Source organism: Patella vulgata, chromosome 8 (assembly GCF_932274485.2).
Source record: "Patella vulgata chromosome 8, xgPatVulg1.2, whole genome shotgun sequence".
Taxonomy (NCBI): domain Eukaryota; kingdom Metazoa; phylum Mollusca; class Gastropoda; family Patellidae; genus Patella; species Patella vulgata.
Window position 1 is genome coordinate 32,847,064 of NC_065886.2, and position 18,661 is coordinate 32,865,724.

The 18,661-nt window shown below is 37.4% G+C and overlaps 1 protein-coding gene across 2 annotated transcripts; it reads right to left on the minus strand.

The window, feature by feature from the left end:
• Nucleotides 1–404: 404 nt before the first annotated feature.
• LOC126829854 (polyunsaturated fatty acid 5-lipoxygenase) lies at nucleotides 405–18,405 on the minus strand. Of its 2 annotated transcripts, XM_050560019.2 has the most exons (15): nucleotides 17,637–18,391; nucleotides 15,266–15,310; nucleotides 13,211–13,339; nucleotides 12,693–12,790; nucleotides 12,143–12,275; nucleotides 11,541–11,636; nucleotides 9,993–10,089; nucleotides 9,131–9,248; nucleotides 7,742–7,834; nucleotides 7,061–7,121; nucleotides 6,653–6,758; nucleotides 4,241–4,332; nucleotides 3,377–3,550; nucleotides 2,266–2,429; nucleotides 405–1,402 (listed from the first exon to the last, which is right to left on the minus strand). In XM_050560019.2, exons 1-15 carry the CDS (start codon nucleotides 18,105–18,107, stop codon nucleotides 1,288–1,290), a joined length of 1,992 nt encoding a protein of 663 aa, XP_050415976.1. In that variant the 5' UTR covers nucleotides 18,108–18,391; the 3' UTR covers nucleotides 405–1,287. The 2 variants fall into 2 exon arrangements, with proteins under 2 accessions (XP_050415976.1, XP_050415977.1); XM_050560020.2 differs by lacking the exons at nucleotides 405–1,402; nucleotides 2,266–2,429; nucleotides 3,377–3,550 and having other exon boundaries at nucleotides 3,575–4,332; nucleotides 17,637–18,405.
• Nucleotides 18,406–18,661: the final 256 nt, after the last annotated feature.

Sequence of the window (18,661 nt, forward strand, 5' to 3'; positions counted from 1 at the left end):
TTGTCCTAAATTTATCATAAATTGACTCATGTTCCTGAAGCAACGACTGCGAGTTACTTGTTACGGGTTTAACGAATTATAATTATGAAATGGTTCAACTGACAATAACAGCGAGCAAATTGGTATCACAAATATTCATTTGTTGCAGACTCATTGCGAACAATCCCTTTCGGCATCAGACCACAAACTATCCCGTGGCTATTACTAGTAAGCGCAGGCAACCACACACAAGACAAAATTGCGGACAAGCCACAGACAGCACAGACATTGGAAGCAATTAACAAAAAAAGTGAACGACAGATTCAACTGTGCTGTACAATATTTAGTTTGTAAAATAATAATAATAAAAAAAAACAATTATATAAACAATATTTTATTCATAAATGATTGGGATAATCCTTCCCCTAGAGTTGCGTTAGGGTTAGTAGAATAATCCAAAATTTAACACAATAAAAGATAACAAAATATAAAAATATAATTTAACATAGAAATATATTCAAGCGGTAAATCTGTCACTTGAGAATTCTATTCTTTGTTAAAATTTTAAATTAGTATTCTTTAAATACAGTCGATTTTATGGGATTCCAATTCCTGGGAAGTGACACGAAATTGAAATGAAAAGGATTTAAAAATAAAATAGATATTAGAAGCCAAGTTGTGTCCTTTTACCAGTTAAAACAGTAAAATTGGGTTTAAACTACATAAAATTAGCTGACAAAAATACATAAAATTAGCTGACAAAAATACATAAAAGGATGCTGAGAACTTCATTTGTAGCAAGAACACATTCTTATCCAACAAACGTAGCGTAGGCAACTGAATCATGGGAATGCTCGATTGTCAGTCCGGAACGTCAGCCCAGAATTCAGCCCAGTCACACGGAGGTGGTGTGAGAAGAATCATGACGTAATTAAACACAACGAATATGTTTCAGCTGTCCTGGCTGGAGATATGTTCTTATGCATTCAAGCATGCGTGTAGCCGAACATTCCCCCTTTCACGGTCTGGTCTAAATATAAAGGCCACCTGCAGATTTCATCAAGGTCGAGAGTTGTAGACAGGGCTAGCGCTAGCCCTAACCCTAGCTCTAACCCACAATCCTCGGCAACAATCAAGTGTTCTAACTCTGTTTACACCTCGTGACCTTGACGAAATATGCAGTCGATTCTCTCTAGAGTCGGGATTGTGAAAATTCAATTACGGGACGTTCAATCGAGTATCTCCTATGACTAGTTGATAGGAATTAGCAGAGAAACTGATATTAGACTATTATAAAGAATGGTTGTTTTAAATGCTGATAGCGTTTGGAATGAGTTCTGGGTCTAAAATATCATATTTATGCTTCCTCGTTTTATTTCTGTCTTTGATGGTTTGACTGATAACTTTTAAATCCGCTCGAAACCTGAAAGAGAATCGTTAAATATAACTAACCATTATAAATGAATTGACATGTTAAATCCTAGGCCTATTAAATTCTAAACGGACACCTCCTTTAAACGTTTCAATAGAGAGAAATGGGGTTTAACGTCTACTCAACACAAACTAGATAATTACGAGACTTAATAAACGGTTCAATTTGATTTAGGGAGCCACGGTTGCTAGGTGGTTAAGACGCTGGCTCGCTAGCCTGGTGGTCGGGTGTTCGATCCCTGCATTGGCCGAGAAAGTTCATCGGGATTTTCCGACGTGGTTTCCCCTTGTCAGTGGTGCAGAACGGAGGGCCTGACAAGGACAGCTGTCTAGTCCTTCGGATGAGACGAAAAACCGAGGTCCCGTGTATATATTGGAATGCACGTAAAAGATCCATTGGCAGTTGGAATTCGATATAAGAGTAGGCGATAGTGCCGCTGCCCGGGCAAAATTTCCCTCATAGCACACTGTATGGCGTATGCCCGTCTTCATTAGGAGCAGAACAGTGGGACGTTAAACCCCATTTCATTTCATTTTCATTTCAATTTGATTTCAATGCGTAGGGGTCGTTAGGAGTGGGAGGAAACCGGAGGAAACCAGGCGACCCTATCCCTTGTCACGTATAATCTCGGAATTGAAACCAGTCACTCGATTCACAGACTGGCCTTTTGATCTAAATCGTATGCCGCGTTCTTCTGTCTCCGTATTATGCTAGTCTGGATCCTTCTCCCAAGTAGAGTTGCTGCCCTTGCAGTTTACTGTATCGCGGGGTTTGCAATGAAGAAGAGGGGTTCTCCGTGTTCTCTACTATGTTAGTCTGAGCCCGTAAAAGATCTAAACACTTCGGTTACTTACTGATTCACTATGTCCACGGCTTTAGGATCAAAAACATACTGAACTTCAAAATCACCAAGACAATTGGTACCTCGACCACTTAATATTTTAGTAACGACCATAACATCTAGAGTTGTGCGTTTATCCGGTAAATATTCTATTACTTTCTTCTCCTCAATGGGATCCTAAACAATGGAAGAAAATAAAAGTAATAAATGTTAGATTCTGATCTTAACAATCTGATTAAAACACATTTTTATAGTTTTAATAATTATTTGTGTTTTAGTTATGTAAGAATTACATAAGGAGCTGCCCGTTCTTGCTATAACAGTTTAAAAATAGATAATGAAAACTTAATATTATGTTGCAAATTTCAGTCAAATTACTTTATTCAGAGCGAAGTTATGATTGATTGAAGTTTCGATAAAAATACCATAGTCTCGAATTTCAATGCTACCATTTTTGCTATAATAAACATAGCCTTGGTTATCTATTTTTAAATTAAATTACTAAATGGCGATCGTGTTTCAATCAAAATAAAAATCGGGGCCTTCTGATGATCTAGAGGGTTGATTACGGGTTGTCATGTGTATAAATGTCTAATTAATAGTTGTTATAGCATTTGAAGCCCCCCCCCCCCCCCGCCCAAAAAAAAAGACCCGCCATAGACAAGATTAACTTCCACATAATACATCTTTAAACATACATTATGTAAGATCTATTGCAAGTCTTTCTTTAGACCTGAAATGTTATCTAAATTATTAATTAGACATTAGTTAACTTATCCAGACCATAATCAACTCTCGATGGCATCGCTAGCCTGCGATGTTCATTAGATTAGGTTGCAAATTTGCTGTTCAACTTCCATTCATAATTAAATCATGAAATGGATAATCGAGACTATGGTTTTTTTTTTATCCTACCGACTTCAGTAATGATGATCGAGGCTAGGCCGAAAGTTCAATGCTAAAATCTCGGTTCATGGTGGATTAATTTGACTGAAATTTTCAGCAAATTCCCTTTACGGTATTGAGTTTTTAACTATAATAGTGGGAACTACCAGCTCTTTATCTAATCCCCCATAATGTATCTTTAAATGTTGAAAGTCAAGAGAATTTGTTTTGTATTTTACCTTTGTTTTAGGTGGGCTGCCTCTCATCAAACTCGGGTAATTGGCAGGGAATGCGTATTGTTCGTATTGTAGAAAGTTAGCAGCAGCATGTGTAACACTACAGTTAAATATTACACAGTTTATAACTAGTATAATATCTTCTTTACACTTCAATACACCGCCATTAGGTACACCCTGAAAAACAACATTTATAATATAATAATACACCGCGATTAGGTACACTGTGAAACACGACATTTATAATACACCGTGAAACACAACATTTATAATGCAATATAATCCCGAAAGAATGGGGTTTACCGTCCACTCACTGGTAACTTAGGTCATTCATTTTGGGAATAAAAGAGAGAGAAAGAAATGGGGTTTAACGTCTATTCGACACAAACTAGGTCATTTCGGGACTAACCTGTGGTTTAATTTTATTTCAATAATTCGCTCGCGCGTAGGGGTCTTTAGCAGTGGGAGGAAACCGGAGGACCCGGAGAAAACCCACGAGGTTGGACAAGCGACCCTACTCCTTGTCACGTACAACCGGGGATTCGAAACCACGCCAGTTGACTCAATGACAGGCCTTATGATACAGCACACACGTGCTAACCATTCGACCATCCACCCCCCTTTTGGGAATAAAACATTGTAGTTCAACAATTTGTTTGCAGGCATGGATCTTTAAAAATATCAGGAAATCCATCTCGTGTCTGCAGTTTTTACCAGGCAGAAAACATGAATTGCATAGCATCTTCGATACGTTTCTTCAGAGTTGTTATGCTATGGATATATTTAAGACCACGGGAGCTTCTGTTACAGAAAATTTCAAGCCACCTTTTGAGATATAAATTACCATAATGGGCACATCAATGTTACCTGAAGCCCAACCCCACCCTTTTCTTTATCTAAGCTTAACTCCTTCGCCCAACTCTGTAATTCCCAATCACCGTCTATTTTCTCTGTGGTATCTACAAGAAAAACGTGCAATAAAGTGATTAATTAAAGGGAAAAAGTTCCGAGCCTCAAAATGCCAGAATAATAATTACATGGAGTTCTTGACCATACACAATCAAAATTATTTTTATTTTATGAGATATATTCTGGTCCAAAATTTATTCAAATTAGTAAATCAATTACCATAATTTATGGCTATTTAAAGTTAACATTGCTTATATTTGGTTAAAGAAATACAGTAGATATTGAATGTATTACAACTTTCATATTCTATTGAGCGATATCTCCGCTTTACATCTATACCAAAGAATTGTATTTATTTATTTGTGTGTGTAAGAAAGGGTTAGGTGAAAAATAAAATATTCTACTCGACTTTTTTATATCCACAAATATTAACTTTCGTCGATAATGTAAAAAAGATACCCTCTATATTATATTCTTCATGGAGTATTTTTGAATATTCTTTTAACGACAATCTTAAACATGCATTATGTAAGATATAGATAAAGTGTCGATAGTTCTCGCCATAATATATAGTTTACTAATAGATAACGAAAAGGGAAAATATCGAATATGCTTTTAACGACAATCTTGAACATGCATTATGTAAGATTTAGATAAAGTGTCACTAGTCTCGCCATAATATATAGTTTACTAATAGATAACGAAAAGGGGAATATATTGAATATACTTGCAAAGCTATTCTGACTGTTTCAAGAATAACGTAGTCTCGATTTTTATTGCTACCGCTGTTACAATAATAAACAAAGTTTCGATTATACAGTTTTAAATTAAATTATTAAATGACGATCATGTGTTAATCCATTCAAAATCACAATCATCCGATGGTCTAGAGATTTGATTATGGGCTTGTCACGTGAATAATTGTCTAATCAAAAATTCATATAATATTTGAAGTAAAAAGATTTAGCTCGGACATAATGCATCTTTAATAGAAACTGGCAACTAACGGTTATATTCGAAACATTCTAGAATACACCATACTTTTTTAGACTATATAGTTTCTGGCAAGGAACAGCATGTAGTATTTCGGATGGAAGAAAAAAACTTTTATAGTATGGTAAATATTGTTTTACTTTTGAGATAAGTTTCTGGTTTATAATTCGCGATAAAACTCCCTGCTGATTACGTTCAGCTATATTGGTATGTATATATAAAATATGCTTTTTATATCTCGTTAACACTCTAGTTGATTTATACAACCAGGTGATTTTCGATTCGAACAACAGCCGCTCGACATAATATGCTACATCTTACCCAATATAGAAAATCAGAAGCATGAAACCCGAAACGAAATAAAGATATCGTTTTAATCATATTACTTTAAAAGTCTATCGGGATTATGATGCACTAAAGTATACAGATATAATTGTAAAAAGCAAAAGAGAATGATTTTGTCTAGAAAGATACGTGTCTGTCTACTCCGTCTGTCTATCGATATTAGCAGCGAATAGATTCCAATAAAGGGCCTAAGGTGATCAATGTAATGTACCTAGGCGACTGGGGGTGGGGGGGTGTATGTTTTTTTGGTTTTTTTTTTGGTTTTTTTTATCAGACACCTTATGTACAAATAGTCTAGTACAATTTAACGTACCGTAATAAAGGTAAACGTGTTTTGTTGATAGTGTAATATAATAATGGTGAACGTACTTAGAGGCGTATTTATAAATAGTCTGGTATAATAAGTAAAACATACCGTAATAAACGTGGACGTATTTTGAGAGATAGTGTAATATGTGACTCGGTATGTCAAAATGAGTCGGGATGCGCGTTATCTAATTTTAAACTAGACACAAAAAAAGTGAAAATATTGATTCTAATCGAAATATACTATCTATCGACACAAAAGATCAAAATAGCAATAAAGGACTTTAGAACACCTTTATTTGGACGTTTTGTAAGAAGAGTACCGTATTCTTAAATCTGTCCTATTTCTTAAAATTCTCAATGAAATTATTCATTTTTCTTCGCTCGAAGTGGGACGACCGGTCATTCCTCTTGCATAATTATTGGCGTCGTTGTAAAGCGGAGAAATGACCAAAATATTGCCGATGAGTTCATTTTGAACGGATACAATCGAGTTTTAAAACCCCTAAAAAATGTAAACAAACTCCTCTTGTTGCTAACGGTGAACGTACTTAGACGCGTATTTATAAATAGCCTGGTATAATAAATAAAACATACGGTAATAACGGTTAGCGTAATTAGAGACATATTTATAAGGCGCACAGTATAATAAATGCACCGTAAATAACGGAGAACAAAATTATACACGTATATTATAAATATTCCAGTATAAAAAATGTACCGTACCGTAATAAAGGTCAACATATTTAGTGACGTAGTTTTTAATGGCGTAGTATAAAAGTAAAGCGTCGTCTCTATAGTGATAATTAGGTAAAGCACACACATCTTCAACCTGTAATGGAGTCAAAAATCGATTAATTAAACTTGATATAATCGAATAACTACACGTAAAATCATCATAAAAGCTTATTCTTGAAAATAGCTATTATGTAGCTAAAACGAATAATAACCAATGAAAACGGGTATTATGTAGCTAGAACAAATGATAACCAAGGAAAACAGGTGTTATGTAGCTAGAACAATTAATGATAACCAATGAAAACAGGTATTATGTAGCTAGAGCAAATGATAACCAATGAAAACAGGTAGGGTGTAACTAAAACATTTGGGTGTCGTTGTAAAATGGAAACTAACCCCTCTATTTTTCAAATCTTCAGGTAGGGTTCCATCTACATCGACTCTCCAGTCTTTTATTCTGAAACAAATAATTTTATAGATATATATTATAGCTGTGAATTACAATGGAAATAAAAGCAGACGTTGGGAGCTGTAATGTCCAATAATAACAAGGTATTTGTATACTTTTTACAAAATATTTAACCAAAGTCCAACCCAGAGCAATTGGTCAATATGTGTAAGTGTCTGGATGATCTATATGACACATGCAAATGTTGCCCAGATTATCACAACAGTATTCATTAATGATAGGGATACTGGGTTGTCTAGTAGTTAAACGCGTGCGCGTGAAACCACACAGTCTGTCATTGAATGAAGTGGCATGATTTCTATTCCACGCTTGTACCTGACAAGGAGTAGGGTCGTCTGTCCAACCTCGTGTATTTTCTCCGGGTCATCCGGTTTCCTCCCATTGCTAAATACCCCTACGCGCAACCAAATTATTGAAATAAAATTGAACTATATGTTAGTCTCGAAATGACCTATTTTGTGTTGAGTGGACGTTAAATCCATTATTACGGCACGTTACATTTTTTATACTGGAATATTTATATTGTATGATACGTATCTAATTATGTTCACGGTTATTATGTGCATTAATTATACTGCGCTCCTTATAAATATGTCTCCATTACTTACCCCCTTCTGACAAGTTCAAACATTCCATTAGCACCAGTAGTCATCGATTTATCGATCCAACCTCCTGGGGATACAAGTTTTTGAAGAGCTCGACTGAAATGGCAGAATTATAAAAACCATAAAACCGGAGACAACAAAGTATATACTTTTTCTGTAAAACCTTGGCCTGGATATTCGAATGTGTCCAATCTGATTAAAATACAGATCTATAATTCGTTGTGTTTTTTTTTTATATACTTTCGATGTCCTTCACTACATGAAGATCTGAACTGTTTAATTTGGAGGGGGCGGCAGGGGCCATACGAGTTTCTTTTCAGTTGGTATTCAGGTTTTCTATCGCTGCAAATGGCTACCCACAGTTCAAAGAGACGCGAATTAACAAATTGTTCTTACTTTCATGTAGTGTTCTGTGGGAGCATAATAATTCCTGAAGCAATGCAGGAGCGAGTCTAGGAAATTTGAAAAGGGGATGGGGGGCGCCGCAAAATGAGGGCACACTGACCGCGGAGACGGGGCACGCCGCTAAGTTGGGGGGGGGGGGGATCCCCCAAGAAAATTATCCGTCATTTCCTTGCATCTGTAGCCATTCCAAGAGCTATTTGGATGATATTTTCGTCTAAGTAAACGTTCGGAAATCGTTGAAAAAGAGCCTCAAACCAGATTGGTGTGCTTGAGTGGATGGTTTGAGTCATTTGGGATCCCTGCAACGGGTTGGGAAAGGACATATTTGGGTCTGACAAAAGGCACTTTCAGCAGTAAAAAAGGGCACTGTCGAAAATTAGGGGCGGGGGGGGGGGGAGCGAGGGGATCCGCCTCTGCAATGCCCTGAGAAATCCTCTCGGCCATTGCTGGATTGCTTTTCGGGAGTGCGTCTATTCTTCCCGTTCAATCAAATCTCTCATGACAGCCCTTCGATTAATCACGGGTCGTCCTTAAAACTCTATACAGTGATTTAAGGCATTAAAAATGGTGAAAGTATTGGTCGTCTCCAATTAGTATTGTTTACATTGTAGCCGTTTTGATAACCTCGTTTGTCACGCAAATAGTTTTTCTGCAATATTCTGCTATTCACTGGTATTAAATGTCGTGAGTCATGACGTAAAGTTATGTAAACATACCTGGAGCTCGGTTTAAACCCGAATGATATTGTTTCACAGTTAGGTATTGGTTGTTAATCGGACTATTGACCAGTCATAAATTGGAACAGAAATTTGCTTTCATTACAGCAGTGTTTATGTGAGATTAGGTCTAATCAAACGAAACACTACGAGGAGTATGCTATGAGAGTAGCGTTGACAACAGATATACATTAATAATTTCTGAATGTTTTAAGTCCGTTGATCGGGAGCGGGCGCCACTGACGAATGGGGGCGACGTATAAATACTTACGTGTTGATCGCCAACAAATACAGAAAATGTGGAGCTAATATTTTGAAGACTGGGTGAGATTGAGATAAATTTCTGTGAGTTGCAACTGATACACCTTCCATGGCAAGATGTGTAAACGCTGGAAAAATAACAAGTTTACATTATTCTAAAGAATTAGAAGAGACTAAAAAATACGTACTTTGAGGTTCAAACAAATTATAAATATTTCCGAAAATACAACTGTAAAGCTGTATTACTTTGTTCCACAATTAACCATGAAAAGATACGGGGTATGCCGATACAAACAGGTTTCAACACGGGTTAAAAACCATTTTGACGTACTGTGAGCGAGCCAGTCACAAATATTATGGGTATCTGAGAGTTATCTCGCTTGGTTCATTTATCAATTAAGATTCGCCGATACTAAGGAGGGAATACTTAGAAGCCGGTTGAGGGAGTTCGGTAATTCTCATACACCGTTGGACCTCTGTAACCTTATCCCCAATCAAGAATTTCAGATGGGTGTATTTTCCGCATGGAAATGAACTAATCTACAATCGAACCGGCCTGACGGTCTCCGCAAACCTGTCTGATATACTACCCAACCAGTCTGGTCTACTATCCAACCTGCCTCACGTCTCCCCAACCGGCCTGATCTACTACTAACAGGTCTGGTCTACTACTAACTGGTCTGATCTACTACTAACCGGTCTGATCTACTACCCAAAGCGGTCTGATCTACTACCCAACCGACCTGATCTACTACCCAACCGACCTTATCGTCCCCCCAGGCCTGATCGACTCCCTATCCGGACTGGCCACCTCCCCACCCACCCCCACACCCACACCCACACCCCAACTGGCCTGAATTTGGGATACTTACCAAGATGTGTTAGTGATTGATGGTAAGCGGCATCAGCATTATTATACCACATTTTAGCTACAATCCACGTATAAGGATGATCTGTTGGTAAAAATACCTGAAAAATATTTTAAAAAACCCATCGTCATACAGTATAACGATTCCTAATAAATTCTAATTCCCTCAGATCTGTTTTAATTATAAAAACCATTTCGTTTCCCCATTCACTTCAAATTACAATTTAATTTCATTGACTGGTATCCAGGAGTCAACGTAACATAGTCAAGCATTTTAATTCAATAGGAGCGGTGCCTTAAAAATACATTATTCAAAAGCTAAATCTACCTATTGCATGCCTTTCTTTAGGCCTTAAATGTTATATAAATTATTAATTAGATTAGAACGGTTCGGTCAGTTAATGATTTAATTTAAAAATGGAGGAGCGAGGCTAAGCCTCGAATAACCAGTAGCGTGGTTACACTAATAAAAACACCTTGTCAAAACTACAAACATTGATACCTTCGCTCAGAATAAAGTAATTTGAATGAAATATATTCATTTTGCATTATCTATTTTTTAACTACTATTATAGCAAGAACGGTCAGCTCTTTATCTAAATCGGGGGGTTGGATAGAGGATGGAGGTCATTTCGGGACTAACATATGGTTCAATTTTATTTCAATAATTCGCTTGCGCGTAGGGGTCTTTAGCAGTGGGAGGGACCCGGAGAACCCGAGGAAACCCACGAGGTTGGATAGGCGACCCTACTCCTTGTCACGTACAACCACGGAATCGAAACCACGACAGTTGACTCAATGACAGACCTTATGATACAGCGAATACGTGCTAACCATTCGGCCAACCAACTCCCCAGTATGGTAAAACTTGAAACAGTAATTTGCCAGGGCTGTATTACATGTAGTGGAGCAGAGAAACATCAATAGATAGTATCATGACACTGGAAGATGACGTAGAATATTACAGTTGAACTGTTGCTTTTCCTTTAGATGTCAGGGAGAGGGTGGCGGTAACGTCCACAAAAAAGGAAATTTGGAATTCGCTTTCGCATAGGGGTCTTTAACAATGAGGGGGGGGGGAAACTCAAGTGGATGGACAAGTGATGACATCTAGAAGTATGGTTAAATATTCGCGACAAAATACAAAGTATATATGGATATACTTCTCTGTTATTTATTAACACAGGGTATACAGGTAGCACTACTTCTGTGTTATTTATTAACACAGGGTATACAGGTAGCACTACTTCTCTGTTATTTAATAACACATGATATATAGAAATAACTACTTCTCGGTTATTTAATAACACATGGTATATATAAATAACAACTTCTCGGTTATTTAATAAAACAACTATCAATACTTCTCTATTTTTTAATAACAACGTTTCGTATCACGTATGGTAACGTTTTTATGCTCTGCGATTTTGGGATTGGGTAAATCATGATAACCATACGTCCATAACCCGGGTCAAATTACAAACTGAATTATGACCGATTCCGAACATAGTTCTTCAGCTTGTTGACAAATATATAAAATGAAAATATTTACCGGATTATCTGCTCCTGGCTTCTGATACAACTGGATAGCAATAGGGCGTAATTCTTTGTTATTGTCAACCATAAACAAAGCAACAGGCGCACAGAGCTGTAAAATATCAAAATAACATAATTATATTCTTATCTGTAATGATAGGCACAATTATGACAAGCCGCTACAAAAATGTTGAATGACAGTGTAGGTGGGTGTCTTTAACGACAGTGGTGGAGTGTATTTAATAGCTGTAGTACATACATGTATACTAAAATTGGAACGATACATAAGATTAGCGTCTAGCTGCGATATCACCTCGGTGGAAGCTGACGTAAAATACAACTAACACACACACACACACACACACACACAAGTCTTTAACAGCAGTGGGTGTTATAAACGGTAGTGGGTGTGTTTCTTTACCGGTAGCTGGTGTGTGTCTCTTAACGAAAGTGTGTAATTGTCGACAATGCATGCTACTTTTAGTGAAAGAAAAACAAAATAGAACATCTACCATCCACAGCGGTCTCATTCCGTTCCACCTCACTAACGGATGAGGTCACTGGGGATGCCAAGGATAAACATCTACTGTTTGAAATTGTAAATAAAATACAACGTACCGTTATACCGTCGAGACATTTGATTCCATCTAATATCTCTAAATCACAAATATATATCCTCTTGTCTTTTAACAAATCTTGTAGCTTGTTACCCTCCAACATAGGCTCTAGAATAGACTCGGTCACAGCTAACCTATCAAATATATCATAATACATTTTAGTCTGTACTCAAGATTCCCTGACCATCCATACTATTATACGTATCAATGGGTAATGAATGACTAAGGTACGTAACGTCTCGGTGCTTATATAGATATAACATGGGTTTGCATGGGTTAGTAATAATATGGTGTACGTAATGTCTCGGTGATTATGTAGATTTAACAAGGTTTAGGAATATCTGGTGTACGTACTGTCTCGGTGATTATATAGATTTAACAAGGTTTAGGAATGTATGGTGTACGTACTGTCTCGGTTACTATATAGATATAACATGGTTTAGGAATATATTGTACGTACTACCTCGGTGACTATATAGATATAACATGGTTATATGGGGTACGTACTGTCTCGGTGATATAAAGGCAGGGAATAAACAAATATATATTACTTTTCTGGAATGGCAGTACACAGTTTTATGAGAATGGTATTAGCATTTGCAAGTCTTTGACGACCAAAATACAGATCATCTTTCCATCCATAAGGTTCCTGGAAAAGTATGAAATAAAAAACAGCATAAGTCCTAGTTGTGGTCGACATTGATGAAAATATACCTGTACTGTTGGAAGAAAACAACGGATGAGGTGGGGAGGGGCGAATATTTATTTCAAAAGGTAAAGGGTTTAATGCGTCCGCTTATAGCATAATGGTTGTCATTAAGTGAAGTGTCTTGGTTCCTCCGGTTTCATCCCACAGCTTAAGACTCTCACTCGAAAGCAAAGTTTTGAAATTTGAAATAAAATTGTATCGGGTTTATGTCGGGTGGGCGTTTAACTCTCTCTCTCTCTCTCTCAACAAGCCTTTTAGTTTGGAATATCCGGGGCTCAATAATTTAAATCTTTTATGGTCTTGCGTGGGTATCATTCTAATCAAATATATCGCCATTGGTTGTTTTTGGTTTTTTTTTACCTCGGGTAAAGGAAAAGTTCCCTGTTTGTAGATATTTTTCAAATGTTCCATACTCTCCCATTTTTCTGTGGTCCAATTTGCGTATTTCCCAGAAGCTAATAGTTTCACTTTAGTAGTTGTTATATCCCACTGAAAAAAAAACAACAAAAAGTCATTAAATTAACAATACTATTATTGATTTATAGTCCTGGGCCCTGTTTCTCGAAATTTTAGCTAAAGATAATATCCAAATTTTAGTAGATACTTCAATTTTGATTGGCTAAGCACTAAAATCAATCTAATAATTATCCAATCAAATTACTAAAATTTGGATTTTATCTTAGTTAAAATTTCGTGAAACAGGCCCCAGTTTTTAAAGCATGTTATATCCTACTAAAAACATTAAATAGACGTTTAAAATATATGTGCAGCATTTCCGATAATCTAGTGAGTTGGGGAGAGAGGGGGTGGGATGCACACAAATTTGAATATCACTTAAATGAATATGAAAGGGTGCCAACACCCCTGAATAAATCCCTCTTGGAAACCATGTAAGAACAACAACAACGAGAATTCTAGCATTTATACAGCGCAACATTTCAAACTAATGGATGTATGTAGATGGTTCTCTAATTTTGAGATATGAAAGTAATTTTCCGTACAGTCGTGTGTAAAGATTAGGCTGTTTAATCTACGCTATCCCTACTTAATTACGTTCAATTGACTACGAGTGATGGAAACAAAATAGACAAACATTTCTATTTACCATAATCTAGGATGTTTCTGGGTTAGGGATATGGTTAGATTTAGTGTTATGGTTCCCCGCCCCTATCCCAAGTCCCGCCGCGTGGGAATTTCAAACCACCCCAATCAAACTAAAATAAACTCTCCCAAATTAACTACGCTAGGTCATATACCCTGAGGGGATTAATTCAAAGTATGTAAAAAAGAATCGCTGAGGGCTGTAGTTGATTTAAATAAATTATACCCACGTATGTCAACTTGTTAGTCATGCTAATGACAGGTTATAGCGTATCCGTTGCAGATATTTAAATTATTATCCAACCTCTCTTAATGTAGCAATTGACCTTTGTCTGGATGGATATCAGGTTTATCTATCAGGATATACTTACAGTAGCATAGGCGTACAAGCTTGGGGGGGGGGGGCATTTTGGGCACCAAATGCTGGGAAAATTTGGGCACACAATTGTACTTTGTAAAAGTTGTATAAAAAAATATTGTGTTCTAGAATGTGTCCAAATTAACAGCGACTTTATTATTATTATGTAACATACTAAGAACCTAACTACATTTTTTGGGCACCAACCACCACCGCCCCCCCCCCCCCCCAGGCAAAAATTTTCCCGTACGCCTATGAGTAGCAGTATTATTAATTTATAAACTCCAATGAAGATAAAACATACTAGATAATGCCACAAACTTATTGCCCATCCACCCTACGCGTACGCGCGTCTGCCAACCCCACCCCCGCCCCCCACATCGACAATTTCCTCCCTATGCTACAAAAGGCCCCAACGAATCATCGAAAAAATAAAACCGTACGATATGTTAGTCCCGAAAAGAGCTAGTTTGTGTCACGTGCATTAAATTCCATTTCTTTCTGTCGTGTCCTAATGTCGCCTGGACTGCGGGAAGGTCTTTCCCTTGCACACCAACGTGTTTACGGGACCTCCGTTTTTTTGTCCCATGCTTACCAATATGGGTCATTGGGTGCTGTATTATATATGTTTACTTTTTCCAGCAAAAATATTAAGGTTAAGGTCACGTGGTTTTCCTAATAAAATTATTAAAGAGCCAGCCTAAATCGGGACGAGCCTCTTGCTTGCGACTGGCTCTCCTCGCAATCTTCCTAGCCAAAATTTGTCTGCAATATCACCCCAGGTGGAAGCGGGCGTTAACCTCTACCCATACAACACAAACTTAAGCCTTTGTTAGTTGTGAAGTAGCTGGACAATCTTACAGTTGACTTCACTTCGACACGCTCTGTTAGACACAGTTTCAATGGACGGCTTATTAACAATTTATATAACTGATATGAAAATTATTGAAGCTTACCAAGTAATCGAAGGAAAACAACTCGTCGTCGGGTAGAATCTTGATCTGAAAATAAATGGAGATTATTTCATTAGTTCTTTTCTTTAAAATGAGTTTTATAAATGCGACCTTGGTTTATGAAAAAGAAATAAAAAAACGCGGTCATACATGAAGTTAGATTCTGTGACTACGCGGTGTTAATCAGTGCATAACAATCATTTAATAATATATTTTATAATTCTATAATATATAAACCAAACGTAAAATTTGGATTCCATAGCAACTATAAAGTAATAATTCTATAATATATACAGATAATGTAAAGTATGGATTCCATAGCAACTATAAAGTAATAATTCTATACAGATAGTGTAAAGTATGGGTTCCATAGCAATTATGCCCTAATAATTCTATAATATATACAGCCAGTGTATAATATAAGTATGAACTATAAACTATTAATTTAATATCTGTATTTCATACAACATGTTATTCAAATAAAAATGTCGTAATACGATACACCTTCTCGACATGGACCTTCAACAATGAACAGTTCCATATAATGGATTGGGGTTGGGAAGCTCAATGGTTTAACGGGTGGACTTTCTATAATTAGGTCTGTCACCGTCTGTTACTGGGTCAAGTGGCGTGGTTTCGATTCCCCTTTTTCTCCGAGTTTTCCAGTTTCCCCCCATTGCTAAAGACCTACGCACAAGCGAATTATTAAAACAAAATTGACGTTAATTTTTGTCCCTAAATGACCTAGTTTGTGTCGAGTTGACGTTAAACCCCATCTCTCTCGCTACTGTTCTGCTCCGACTGGGCTAACGATGACGAGCATACGCCGTGACACAAAGGTGACACTTATCCAATCAGGATTTCCACGTTGTGTACCCTTTTTTTTAAATAGATCAATTAACTCTGGAACACTGTGTTATTATAACTATGTTTATATATCATTATAACATCCATAATACAAAGGTTATATACATGTACTGGAAACTACATGCACAGCGACGACATTAAATATAAGCTGAATATAAGTTCCCCATCACTTAGCGTGTGTTCTGTGACCAACGCCACACGCTTCTTCTTAAATCTACATGACGTCTTACTCCAGCCTCTAGCCAGAGGCTATGGGTACATCCGCATAGGGACTCCACATGGTGTCTGTATTCCGGCCAATACGCCGAGGAGGCTGTGGGAACGTCCTTCTAAGAATGCCAAATGATTTCTGAAGCAAATTTAATCGCTCTCTTTAATTTATATAAAACGTAGGCCTATAGATACGTCTTCTATTGCCATATTTGGGTGAGTATTTCATTTGAGCAACGGTTTTCGTCAACCTTGTTTTAAATAATTGAACTAATCTGTGCACCAGATTATTGGGCAGCAGTAACACACTTCCACAAATAAATAGTGGAAGAATAATGCTACGTACCTAATTAGCCTTCATCTATACCCGTCACCCATTTGTTTATCGATTCCAATATATTAAACAGAGCACCTTTCGTGGAACTGTGGCCTACTCTTATTTCGAATTCCAATTGTCAAGGGTTCTTTTACATGCACGCCCATGTGCACACGGTACCTTGGATTTTCGTGCCATCCGAACGACTATACAGTGTCCCTTGCCAGGCCCTCCTTGCTACATAATTGACAAGTGAGACAACTTTCTCGGCCAACACCGGGATCGAAGACGGAACCTCTAGGTTAACGAGGCGTAACCTAATAATCACTGAGTCAGCGCGGCTTCCCCATACACTACACTAACGTACTAAAGAAGGAAGTCTTGTTTATTACGTCTAGACATAACAAAACAGTATACATACAATATAAAGTTACTACAAATGAGCATTCCATAAATTTTGCCCAGTATAATAATAGCCGTTTTATAACGTTCTCTAAATGTAAACAAAATAACAATGAGTGTTGTTTAAATAGAATAACCCGCTTTTACTTCTTCATACTGGTATACATCAAATCATAAGCGTTTGTGATCATGTGATCGAAGGAACGAACGAAGGAACAAACGAACGAAGGAAGGGGCGAATAAACGAACGAATGAGGGGGAACGTCCAATCTAGCTAATGAAGACGGACATACGGCATACAGTGTTTTATGAGGAGAATTTTGCCAGGATAGCAATTGGATTTTAACTGTTAAAGGTTCTTAGACGTGCAAGCCAACCTGAAACCTTGGTTTTTGGACCCTGTTCCTTGTCATGTCCTCCGCCCTGTACCAATGACAAAGAGAAATCACGCTAGAAAGCCCCGGGGGGCCTTTACTCGGCCAGCACCGGGTTCCAACCCCACTTGTTAGTACCTGAGCCAGCGCCTTAATCACTGAGCCACCAGTGGCACCCAAATAATGATACAAGCCATACATCTACCTGAACAGGTAACCCTGGTAATTTGGATTCAAACTGATAAAATTTCTTTTTATCCTCTAATTCCATCTTCCTCTGTTCGCAATGTCTGTCATATTGTGGCAAGGACGTGTCTAAATGTTTAATCTTATAGTGGAATCCAGCTTTAATCCAACGTAATATAGGAAACACGGATTGTTCCTTCGTCTTGGCGTTCTCCACAATTATTTTATCCACATACCAATCACTGCCAAAACCAGCATTATCTCGCCATAACTCAATCTTGCCCACTTCACCTATTGAACCTAGTTTCGAACGGGCGACTCTAAACACGTTCAAATGTCCTCTTTCAAAATCATTCTTGAAGAAGTTATCCAAGATGATCTGCTGTGTAGAGTTGCCATTTTCATCGTGAAGAATGATCGCCACATTAGCGTCTGTGCCGGCATTTTTCTTATCTCCGGTGGCCACATGTATAAAGAAATCGTCCATCATTTTGTCTAAAATGTTGAAGCGTATTTTGAAGGCAGTGAAGCGTGACAAACACAAATGCCAACTACCTACTAGATATAGGATAACCTAGGCTACACATAAATATCATATTACTGTGGGCGTAGTAGCACAATCAACCAGCAATGAGAAAACATAAAAAATGCACGATACGCGTCTTCACTGTCCATCTATATTATGATATTGTATGAGTGCAGGATGTAGAACAATCAGTCAGCCGTGTCAATATACGGGATCTAAGATCTATACGTGTTTTTCGTGTATATAGATCTGTATTATGATATGATATGACTGTAGAACAATCAACCAGCCGTAAGAAGACAACGCGTCGTTCGTGTACATCTGTGTTATTTAAGTCTCTAGAAATCATTTTTAGGATTTTGAATTCCGTTCAAACTAAAATATTGTAAGAGTTGAATCTCTGAAAGGGGTATCAGTCCATTTGTATTATTAAATAGCAAGTGCAGGGGACTGGAGGAGGGGGGGGGGCAAGACAAAGTGGCAAACCTTCGGACGAGACACAATATACAGTCACCGCA

Bases quoted from the DNA above. Each gene is read 5' to 3' on its own strand.
- LOC126829854 (XM_050560019.2), bottom strand. From the start codon at position 18,107: ATGATGGACGATTTCTTTATACATGTGGCCACCGGAGATAAGAAAAAT. The intron at 7,122-7,741 runs GTAAGTAATGGA...TATTTGTTTCAG, and splicing joins TTTGAACTTGTCAGAAGGGG to AATAAAAGACTGGAGAGTCG. The intron at 2,430-3,376 runs GTAAAATACAAA...TCCATTGTTTAG, and splicing joins GCAGCCCACCTAAAACAAAG to GATCCCATTGAGGAGAAGAA.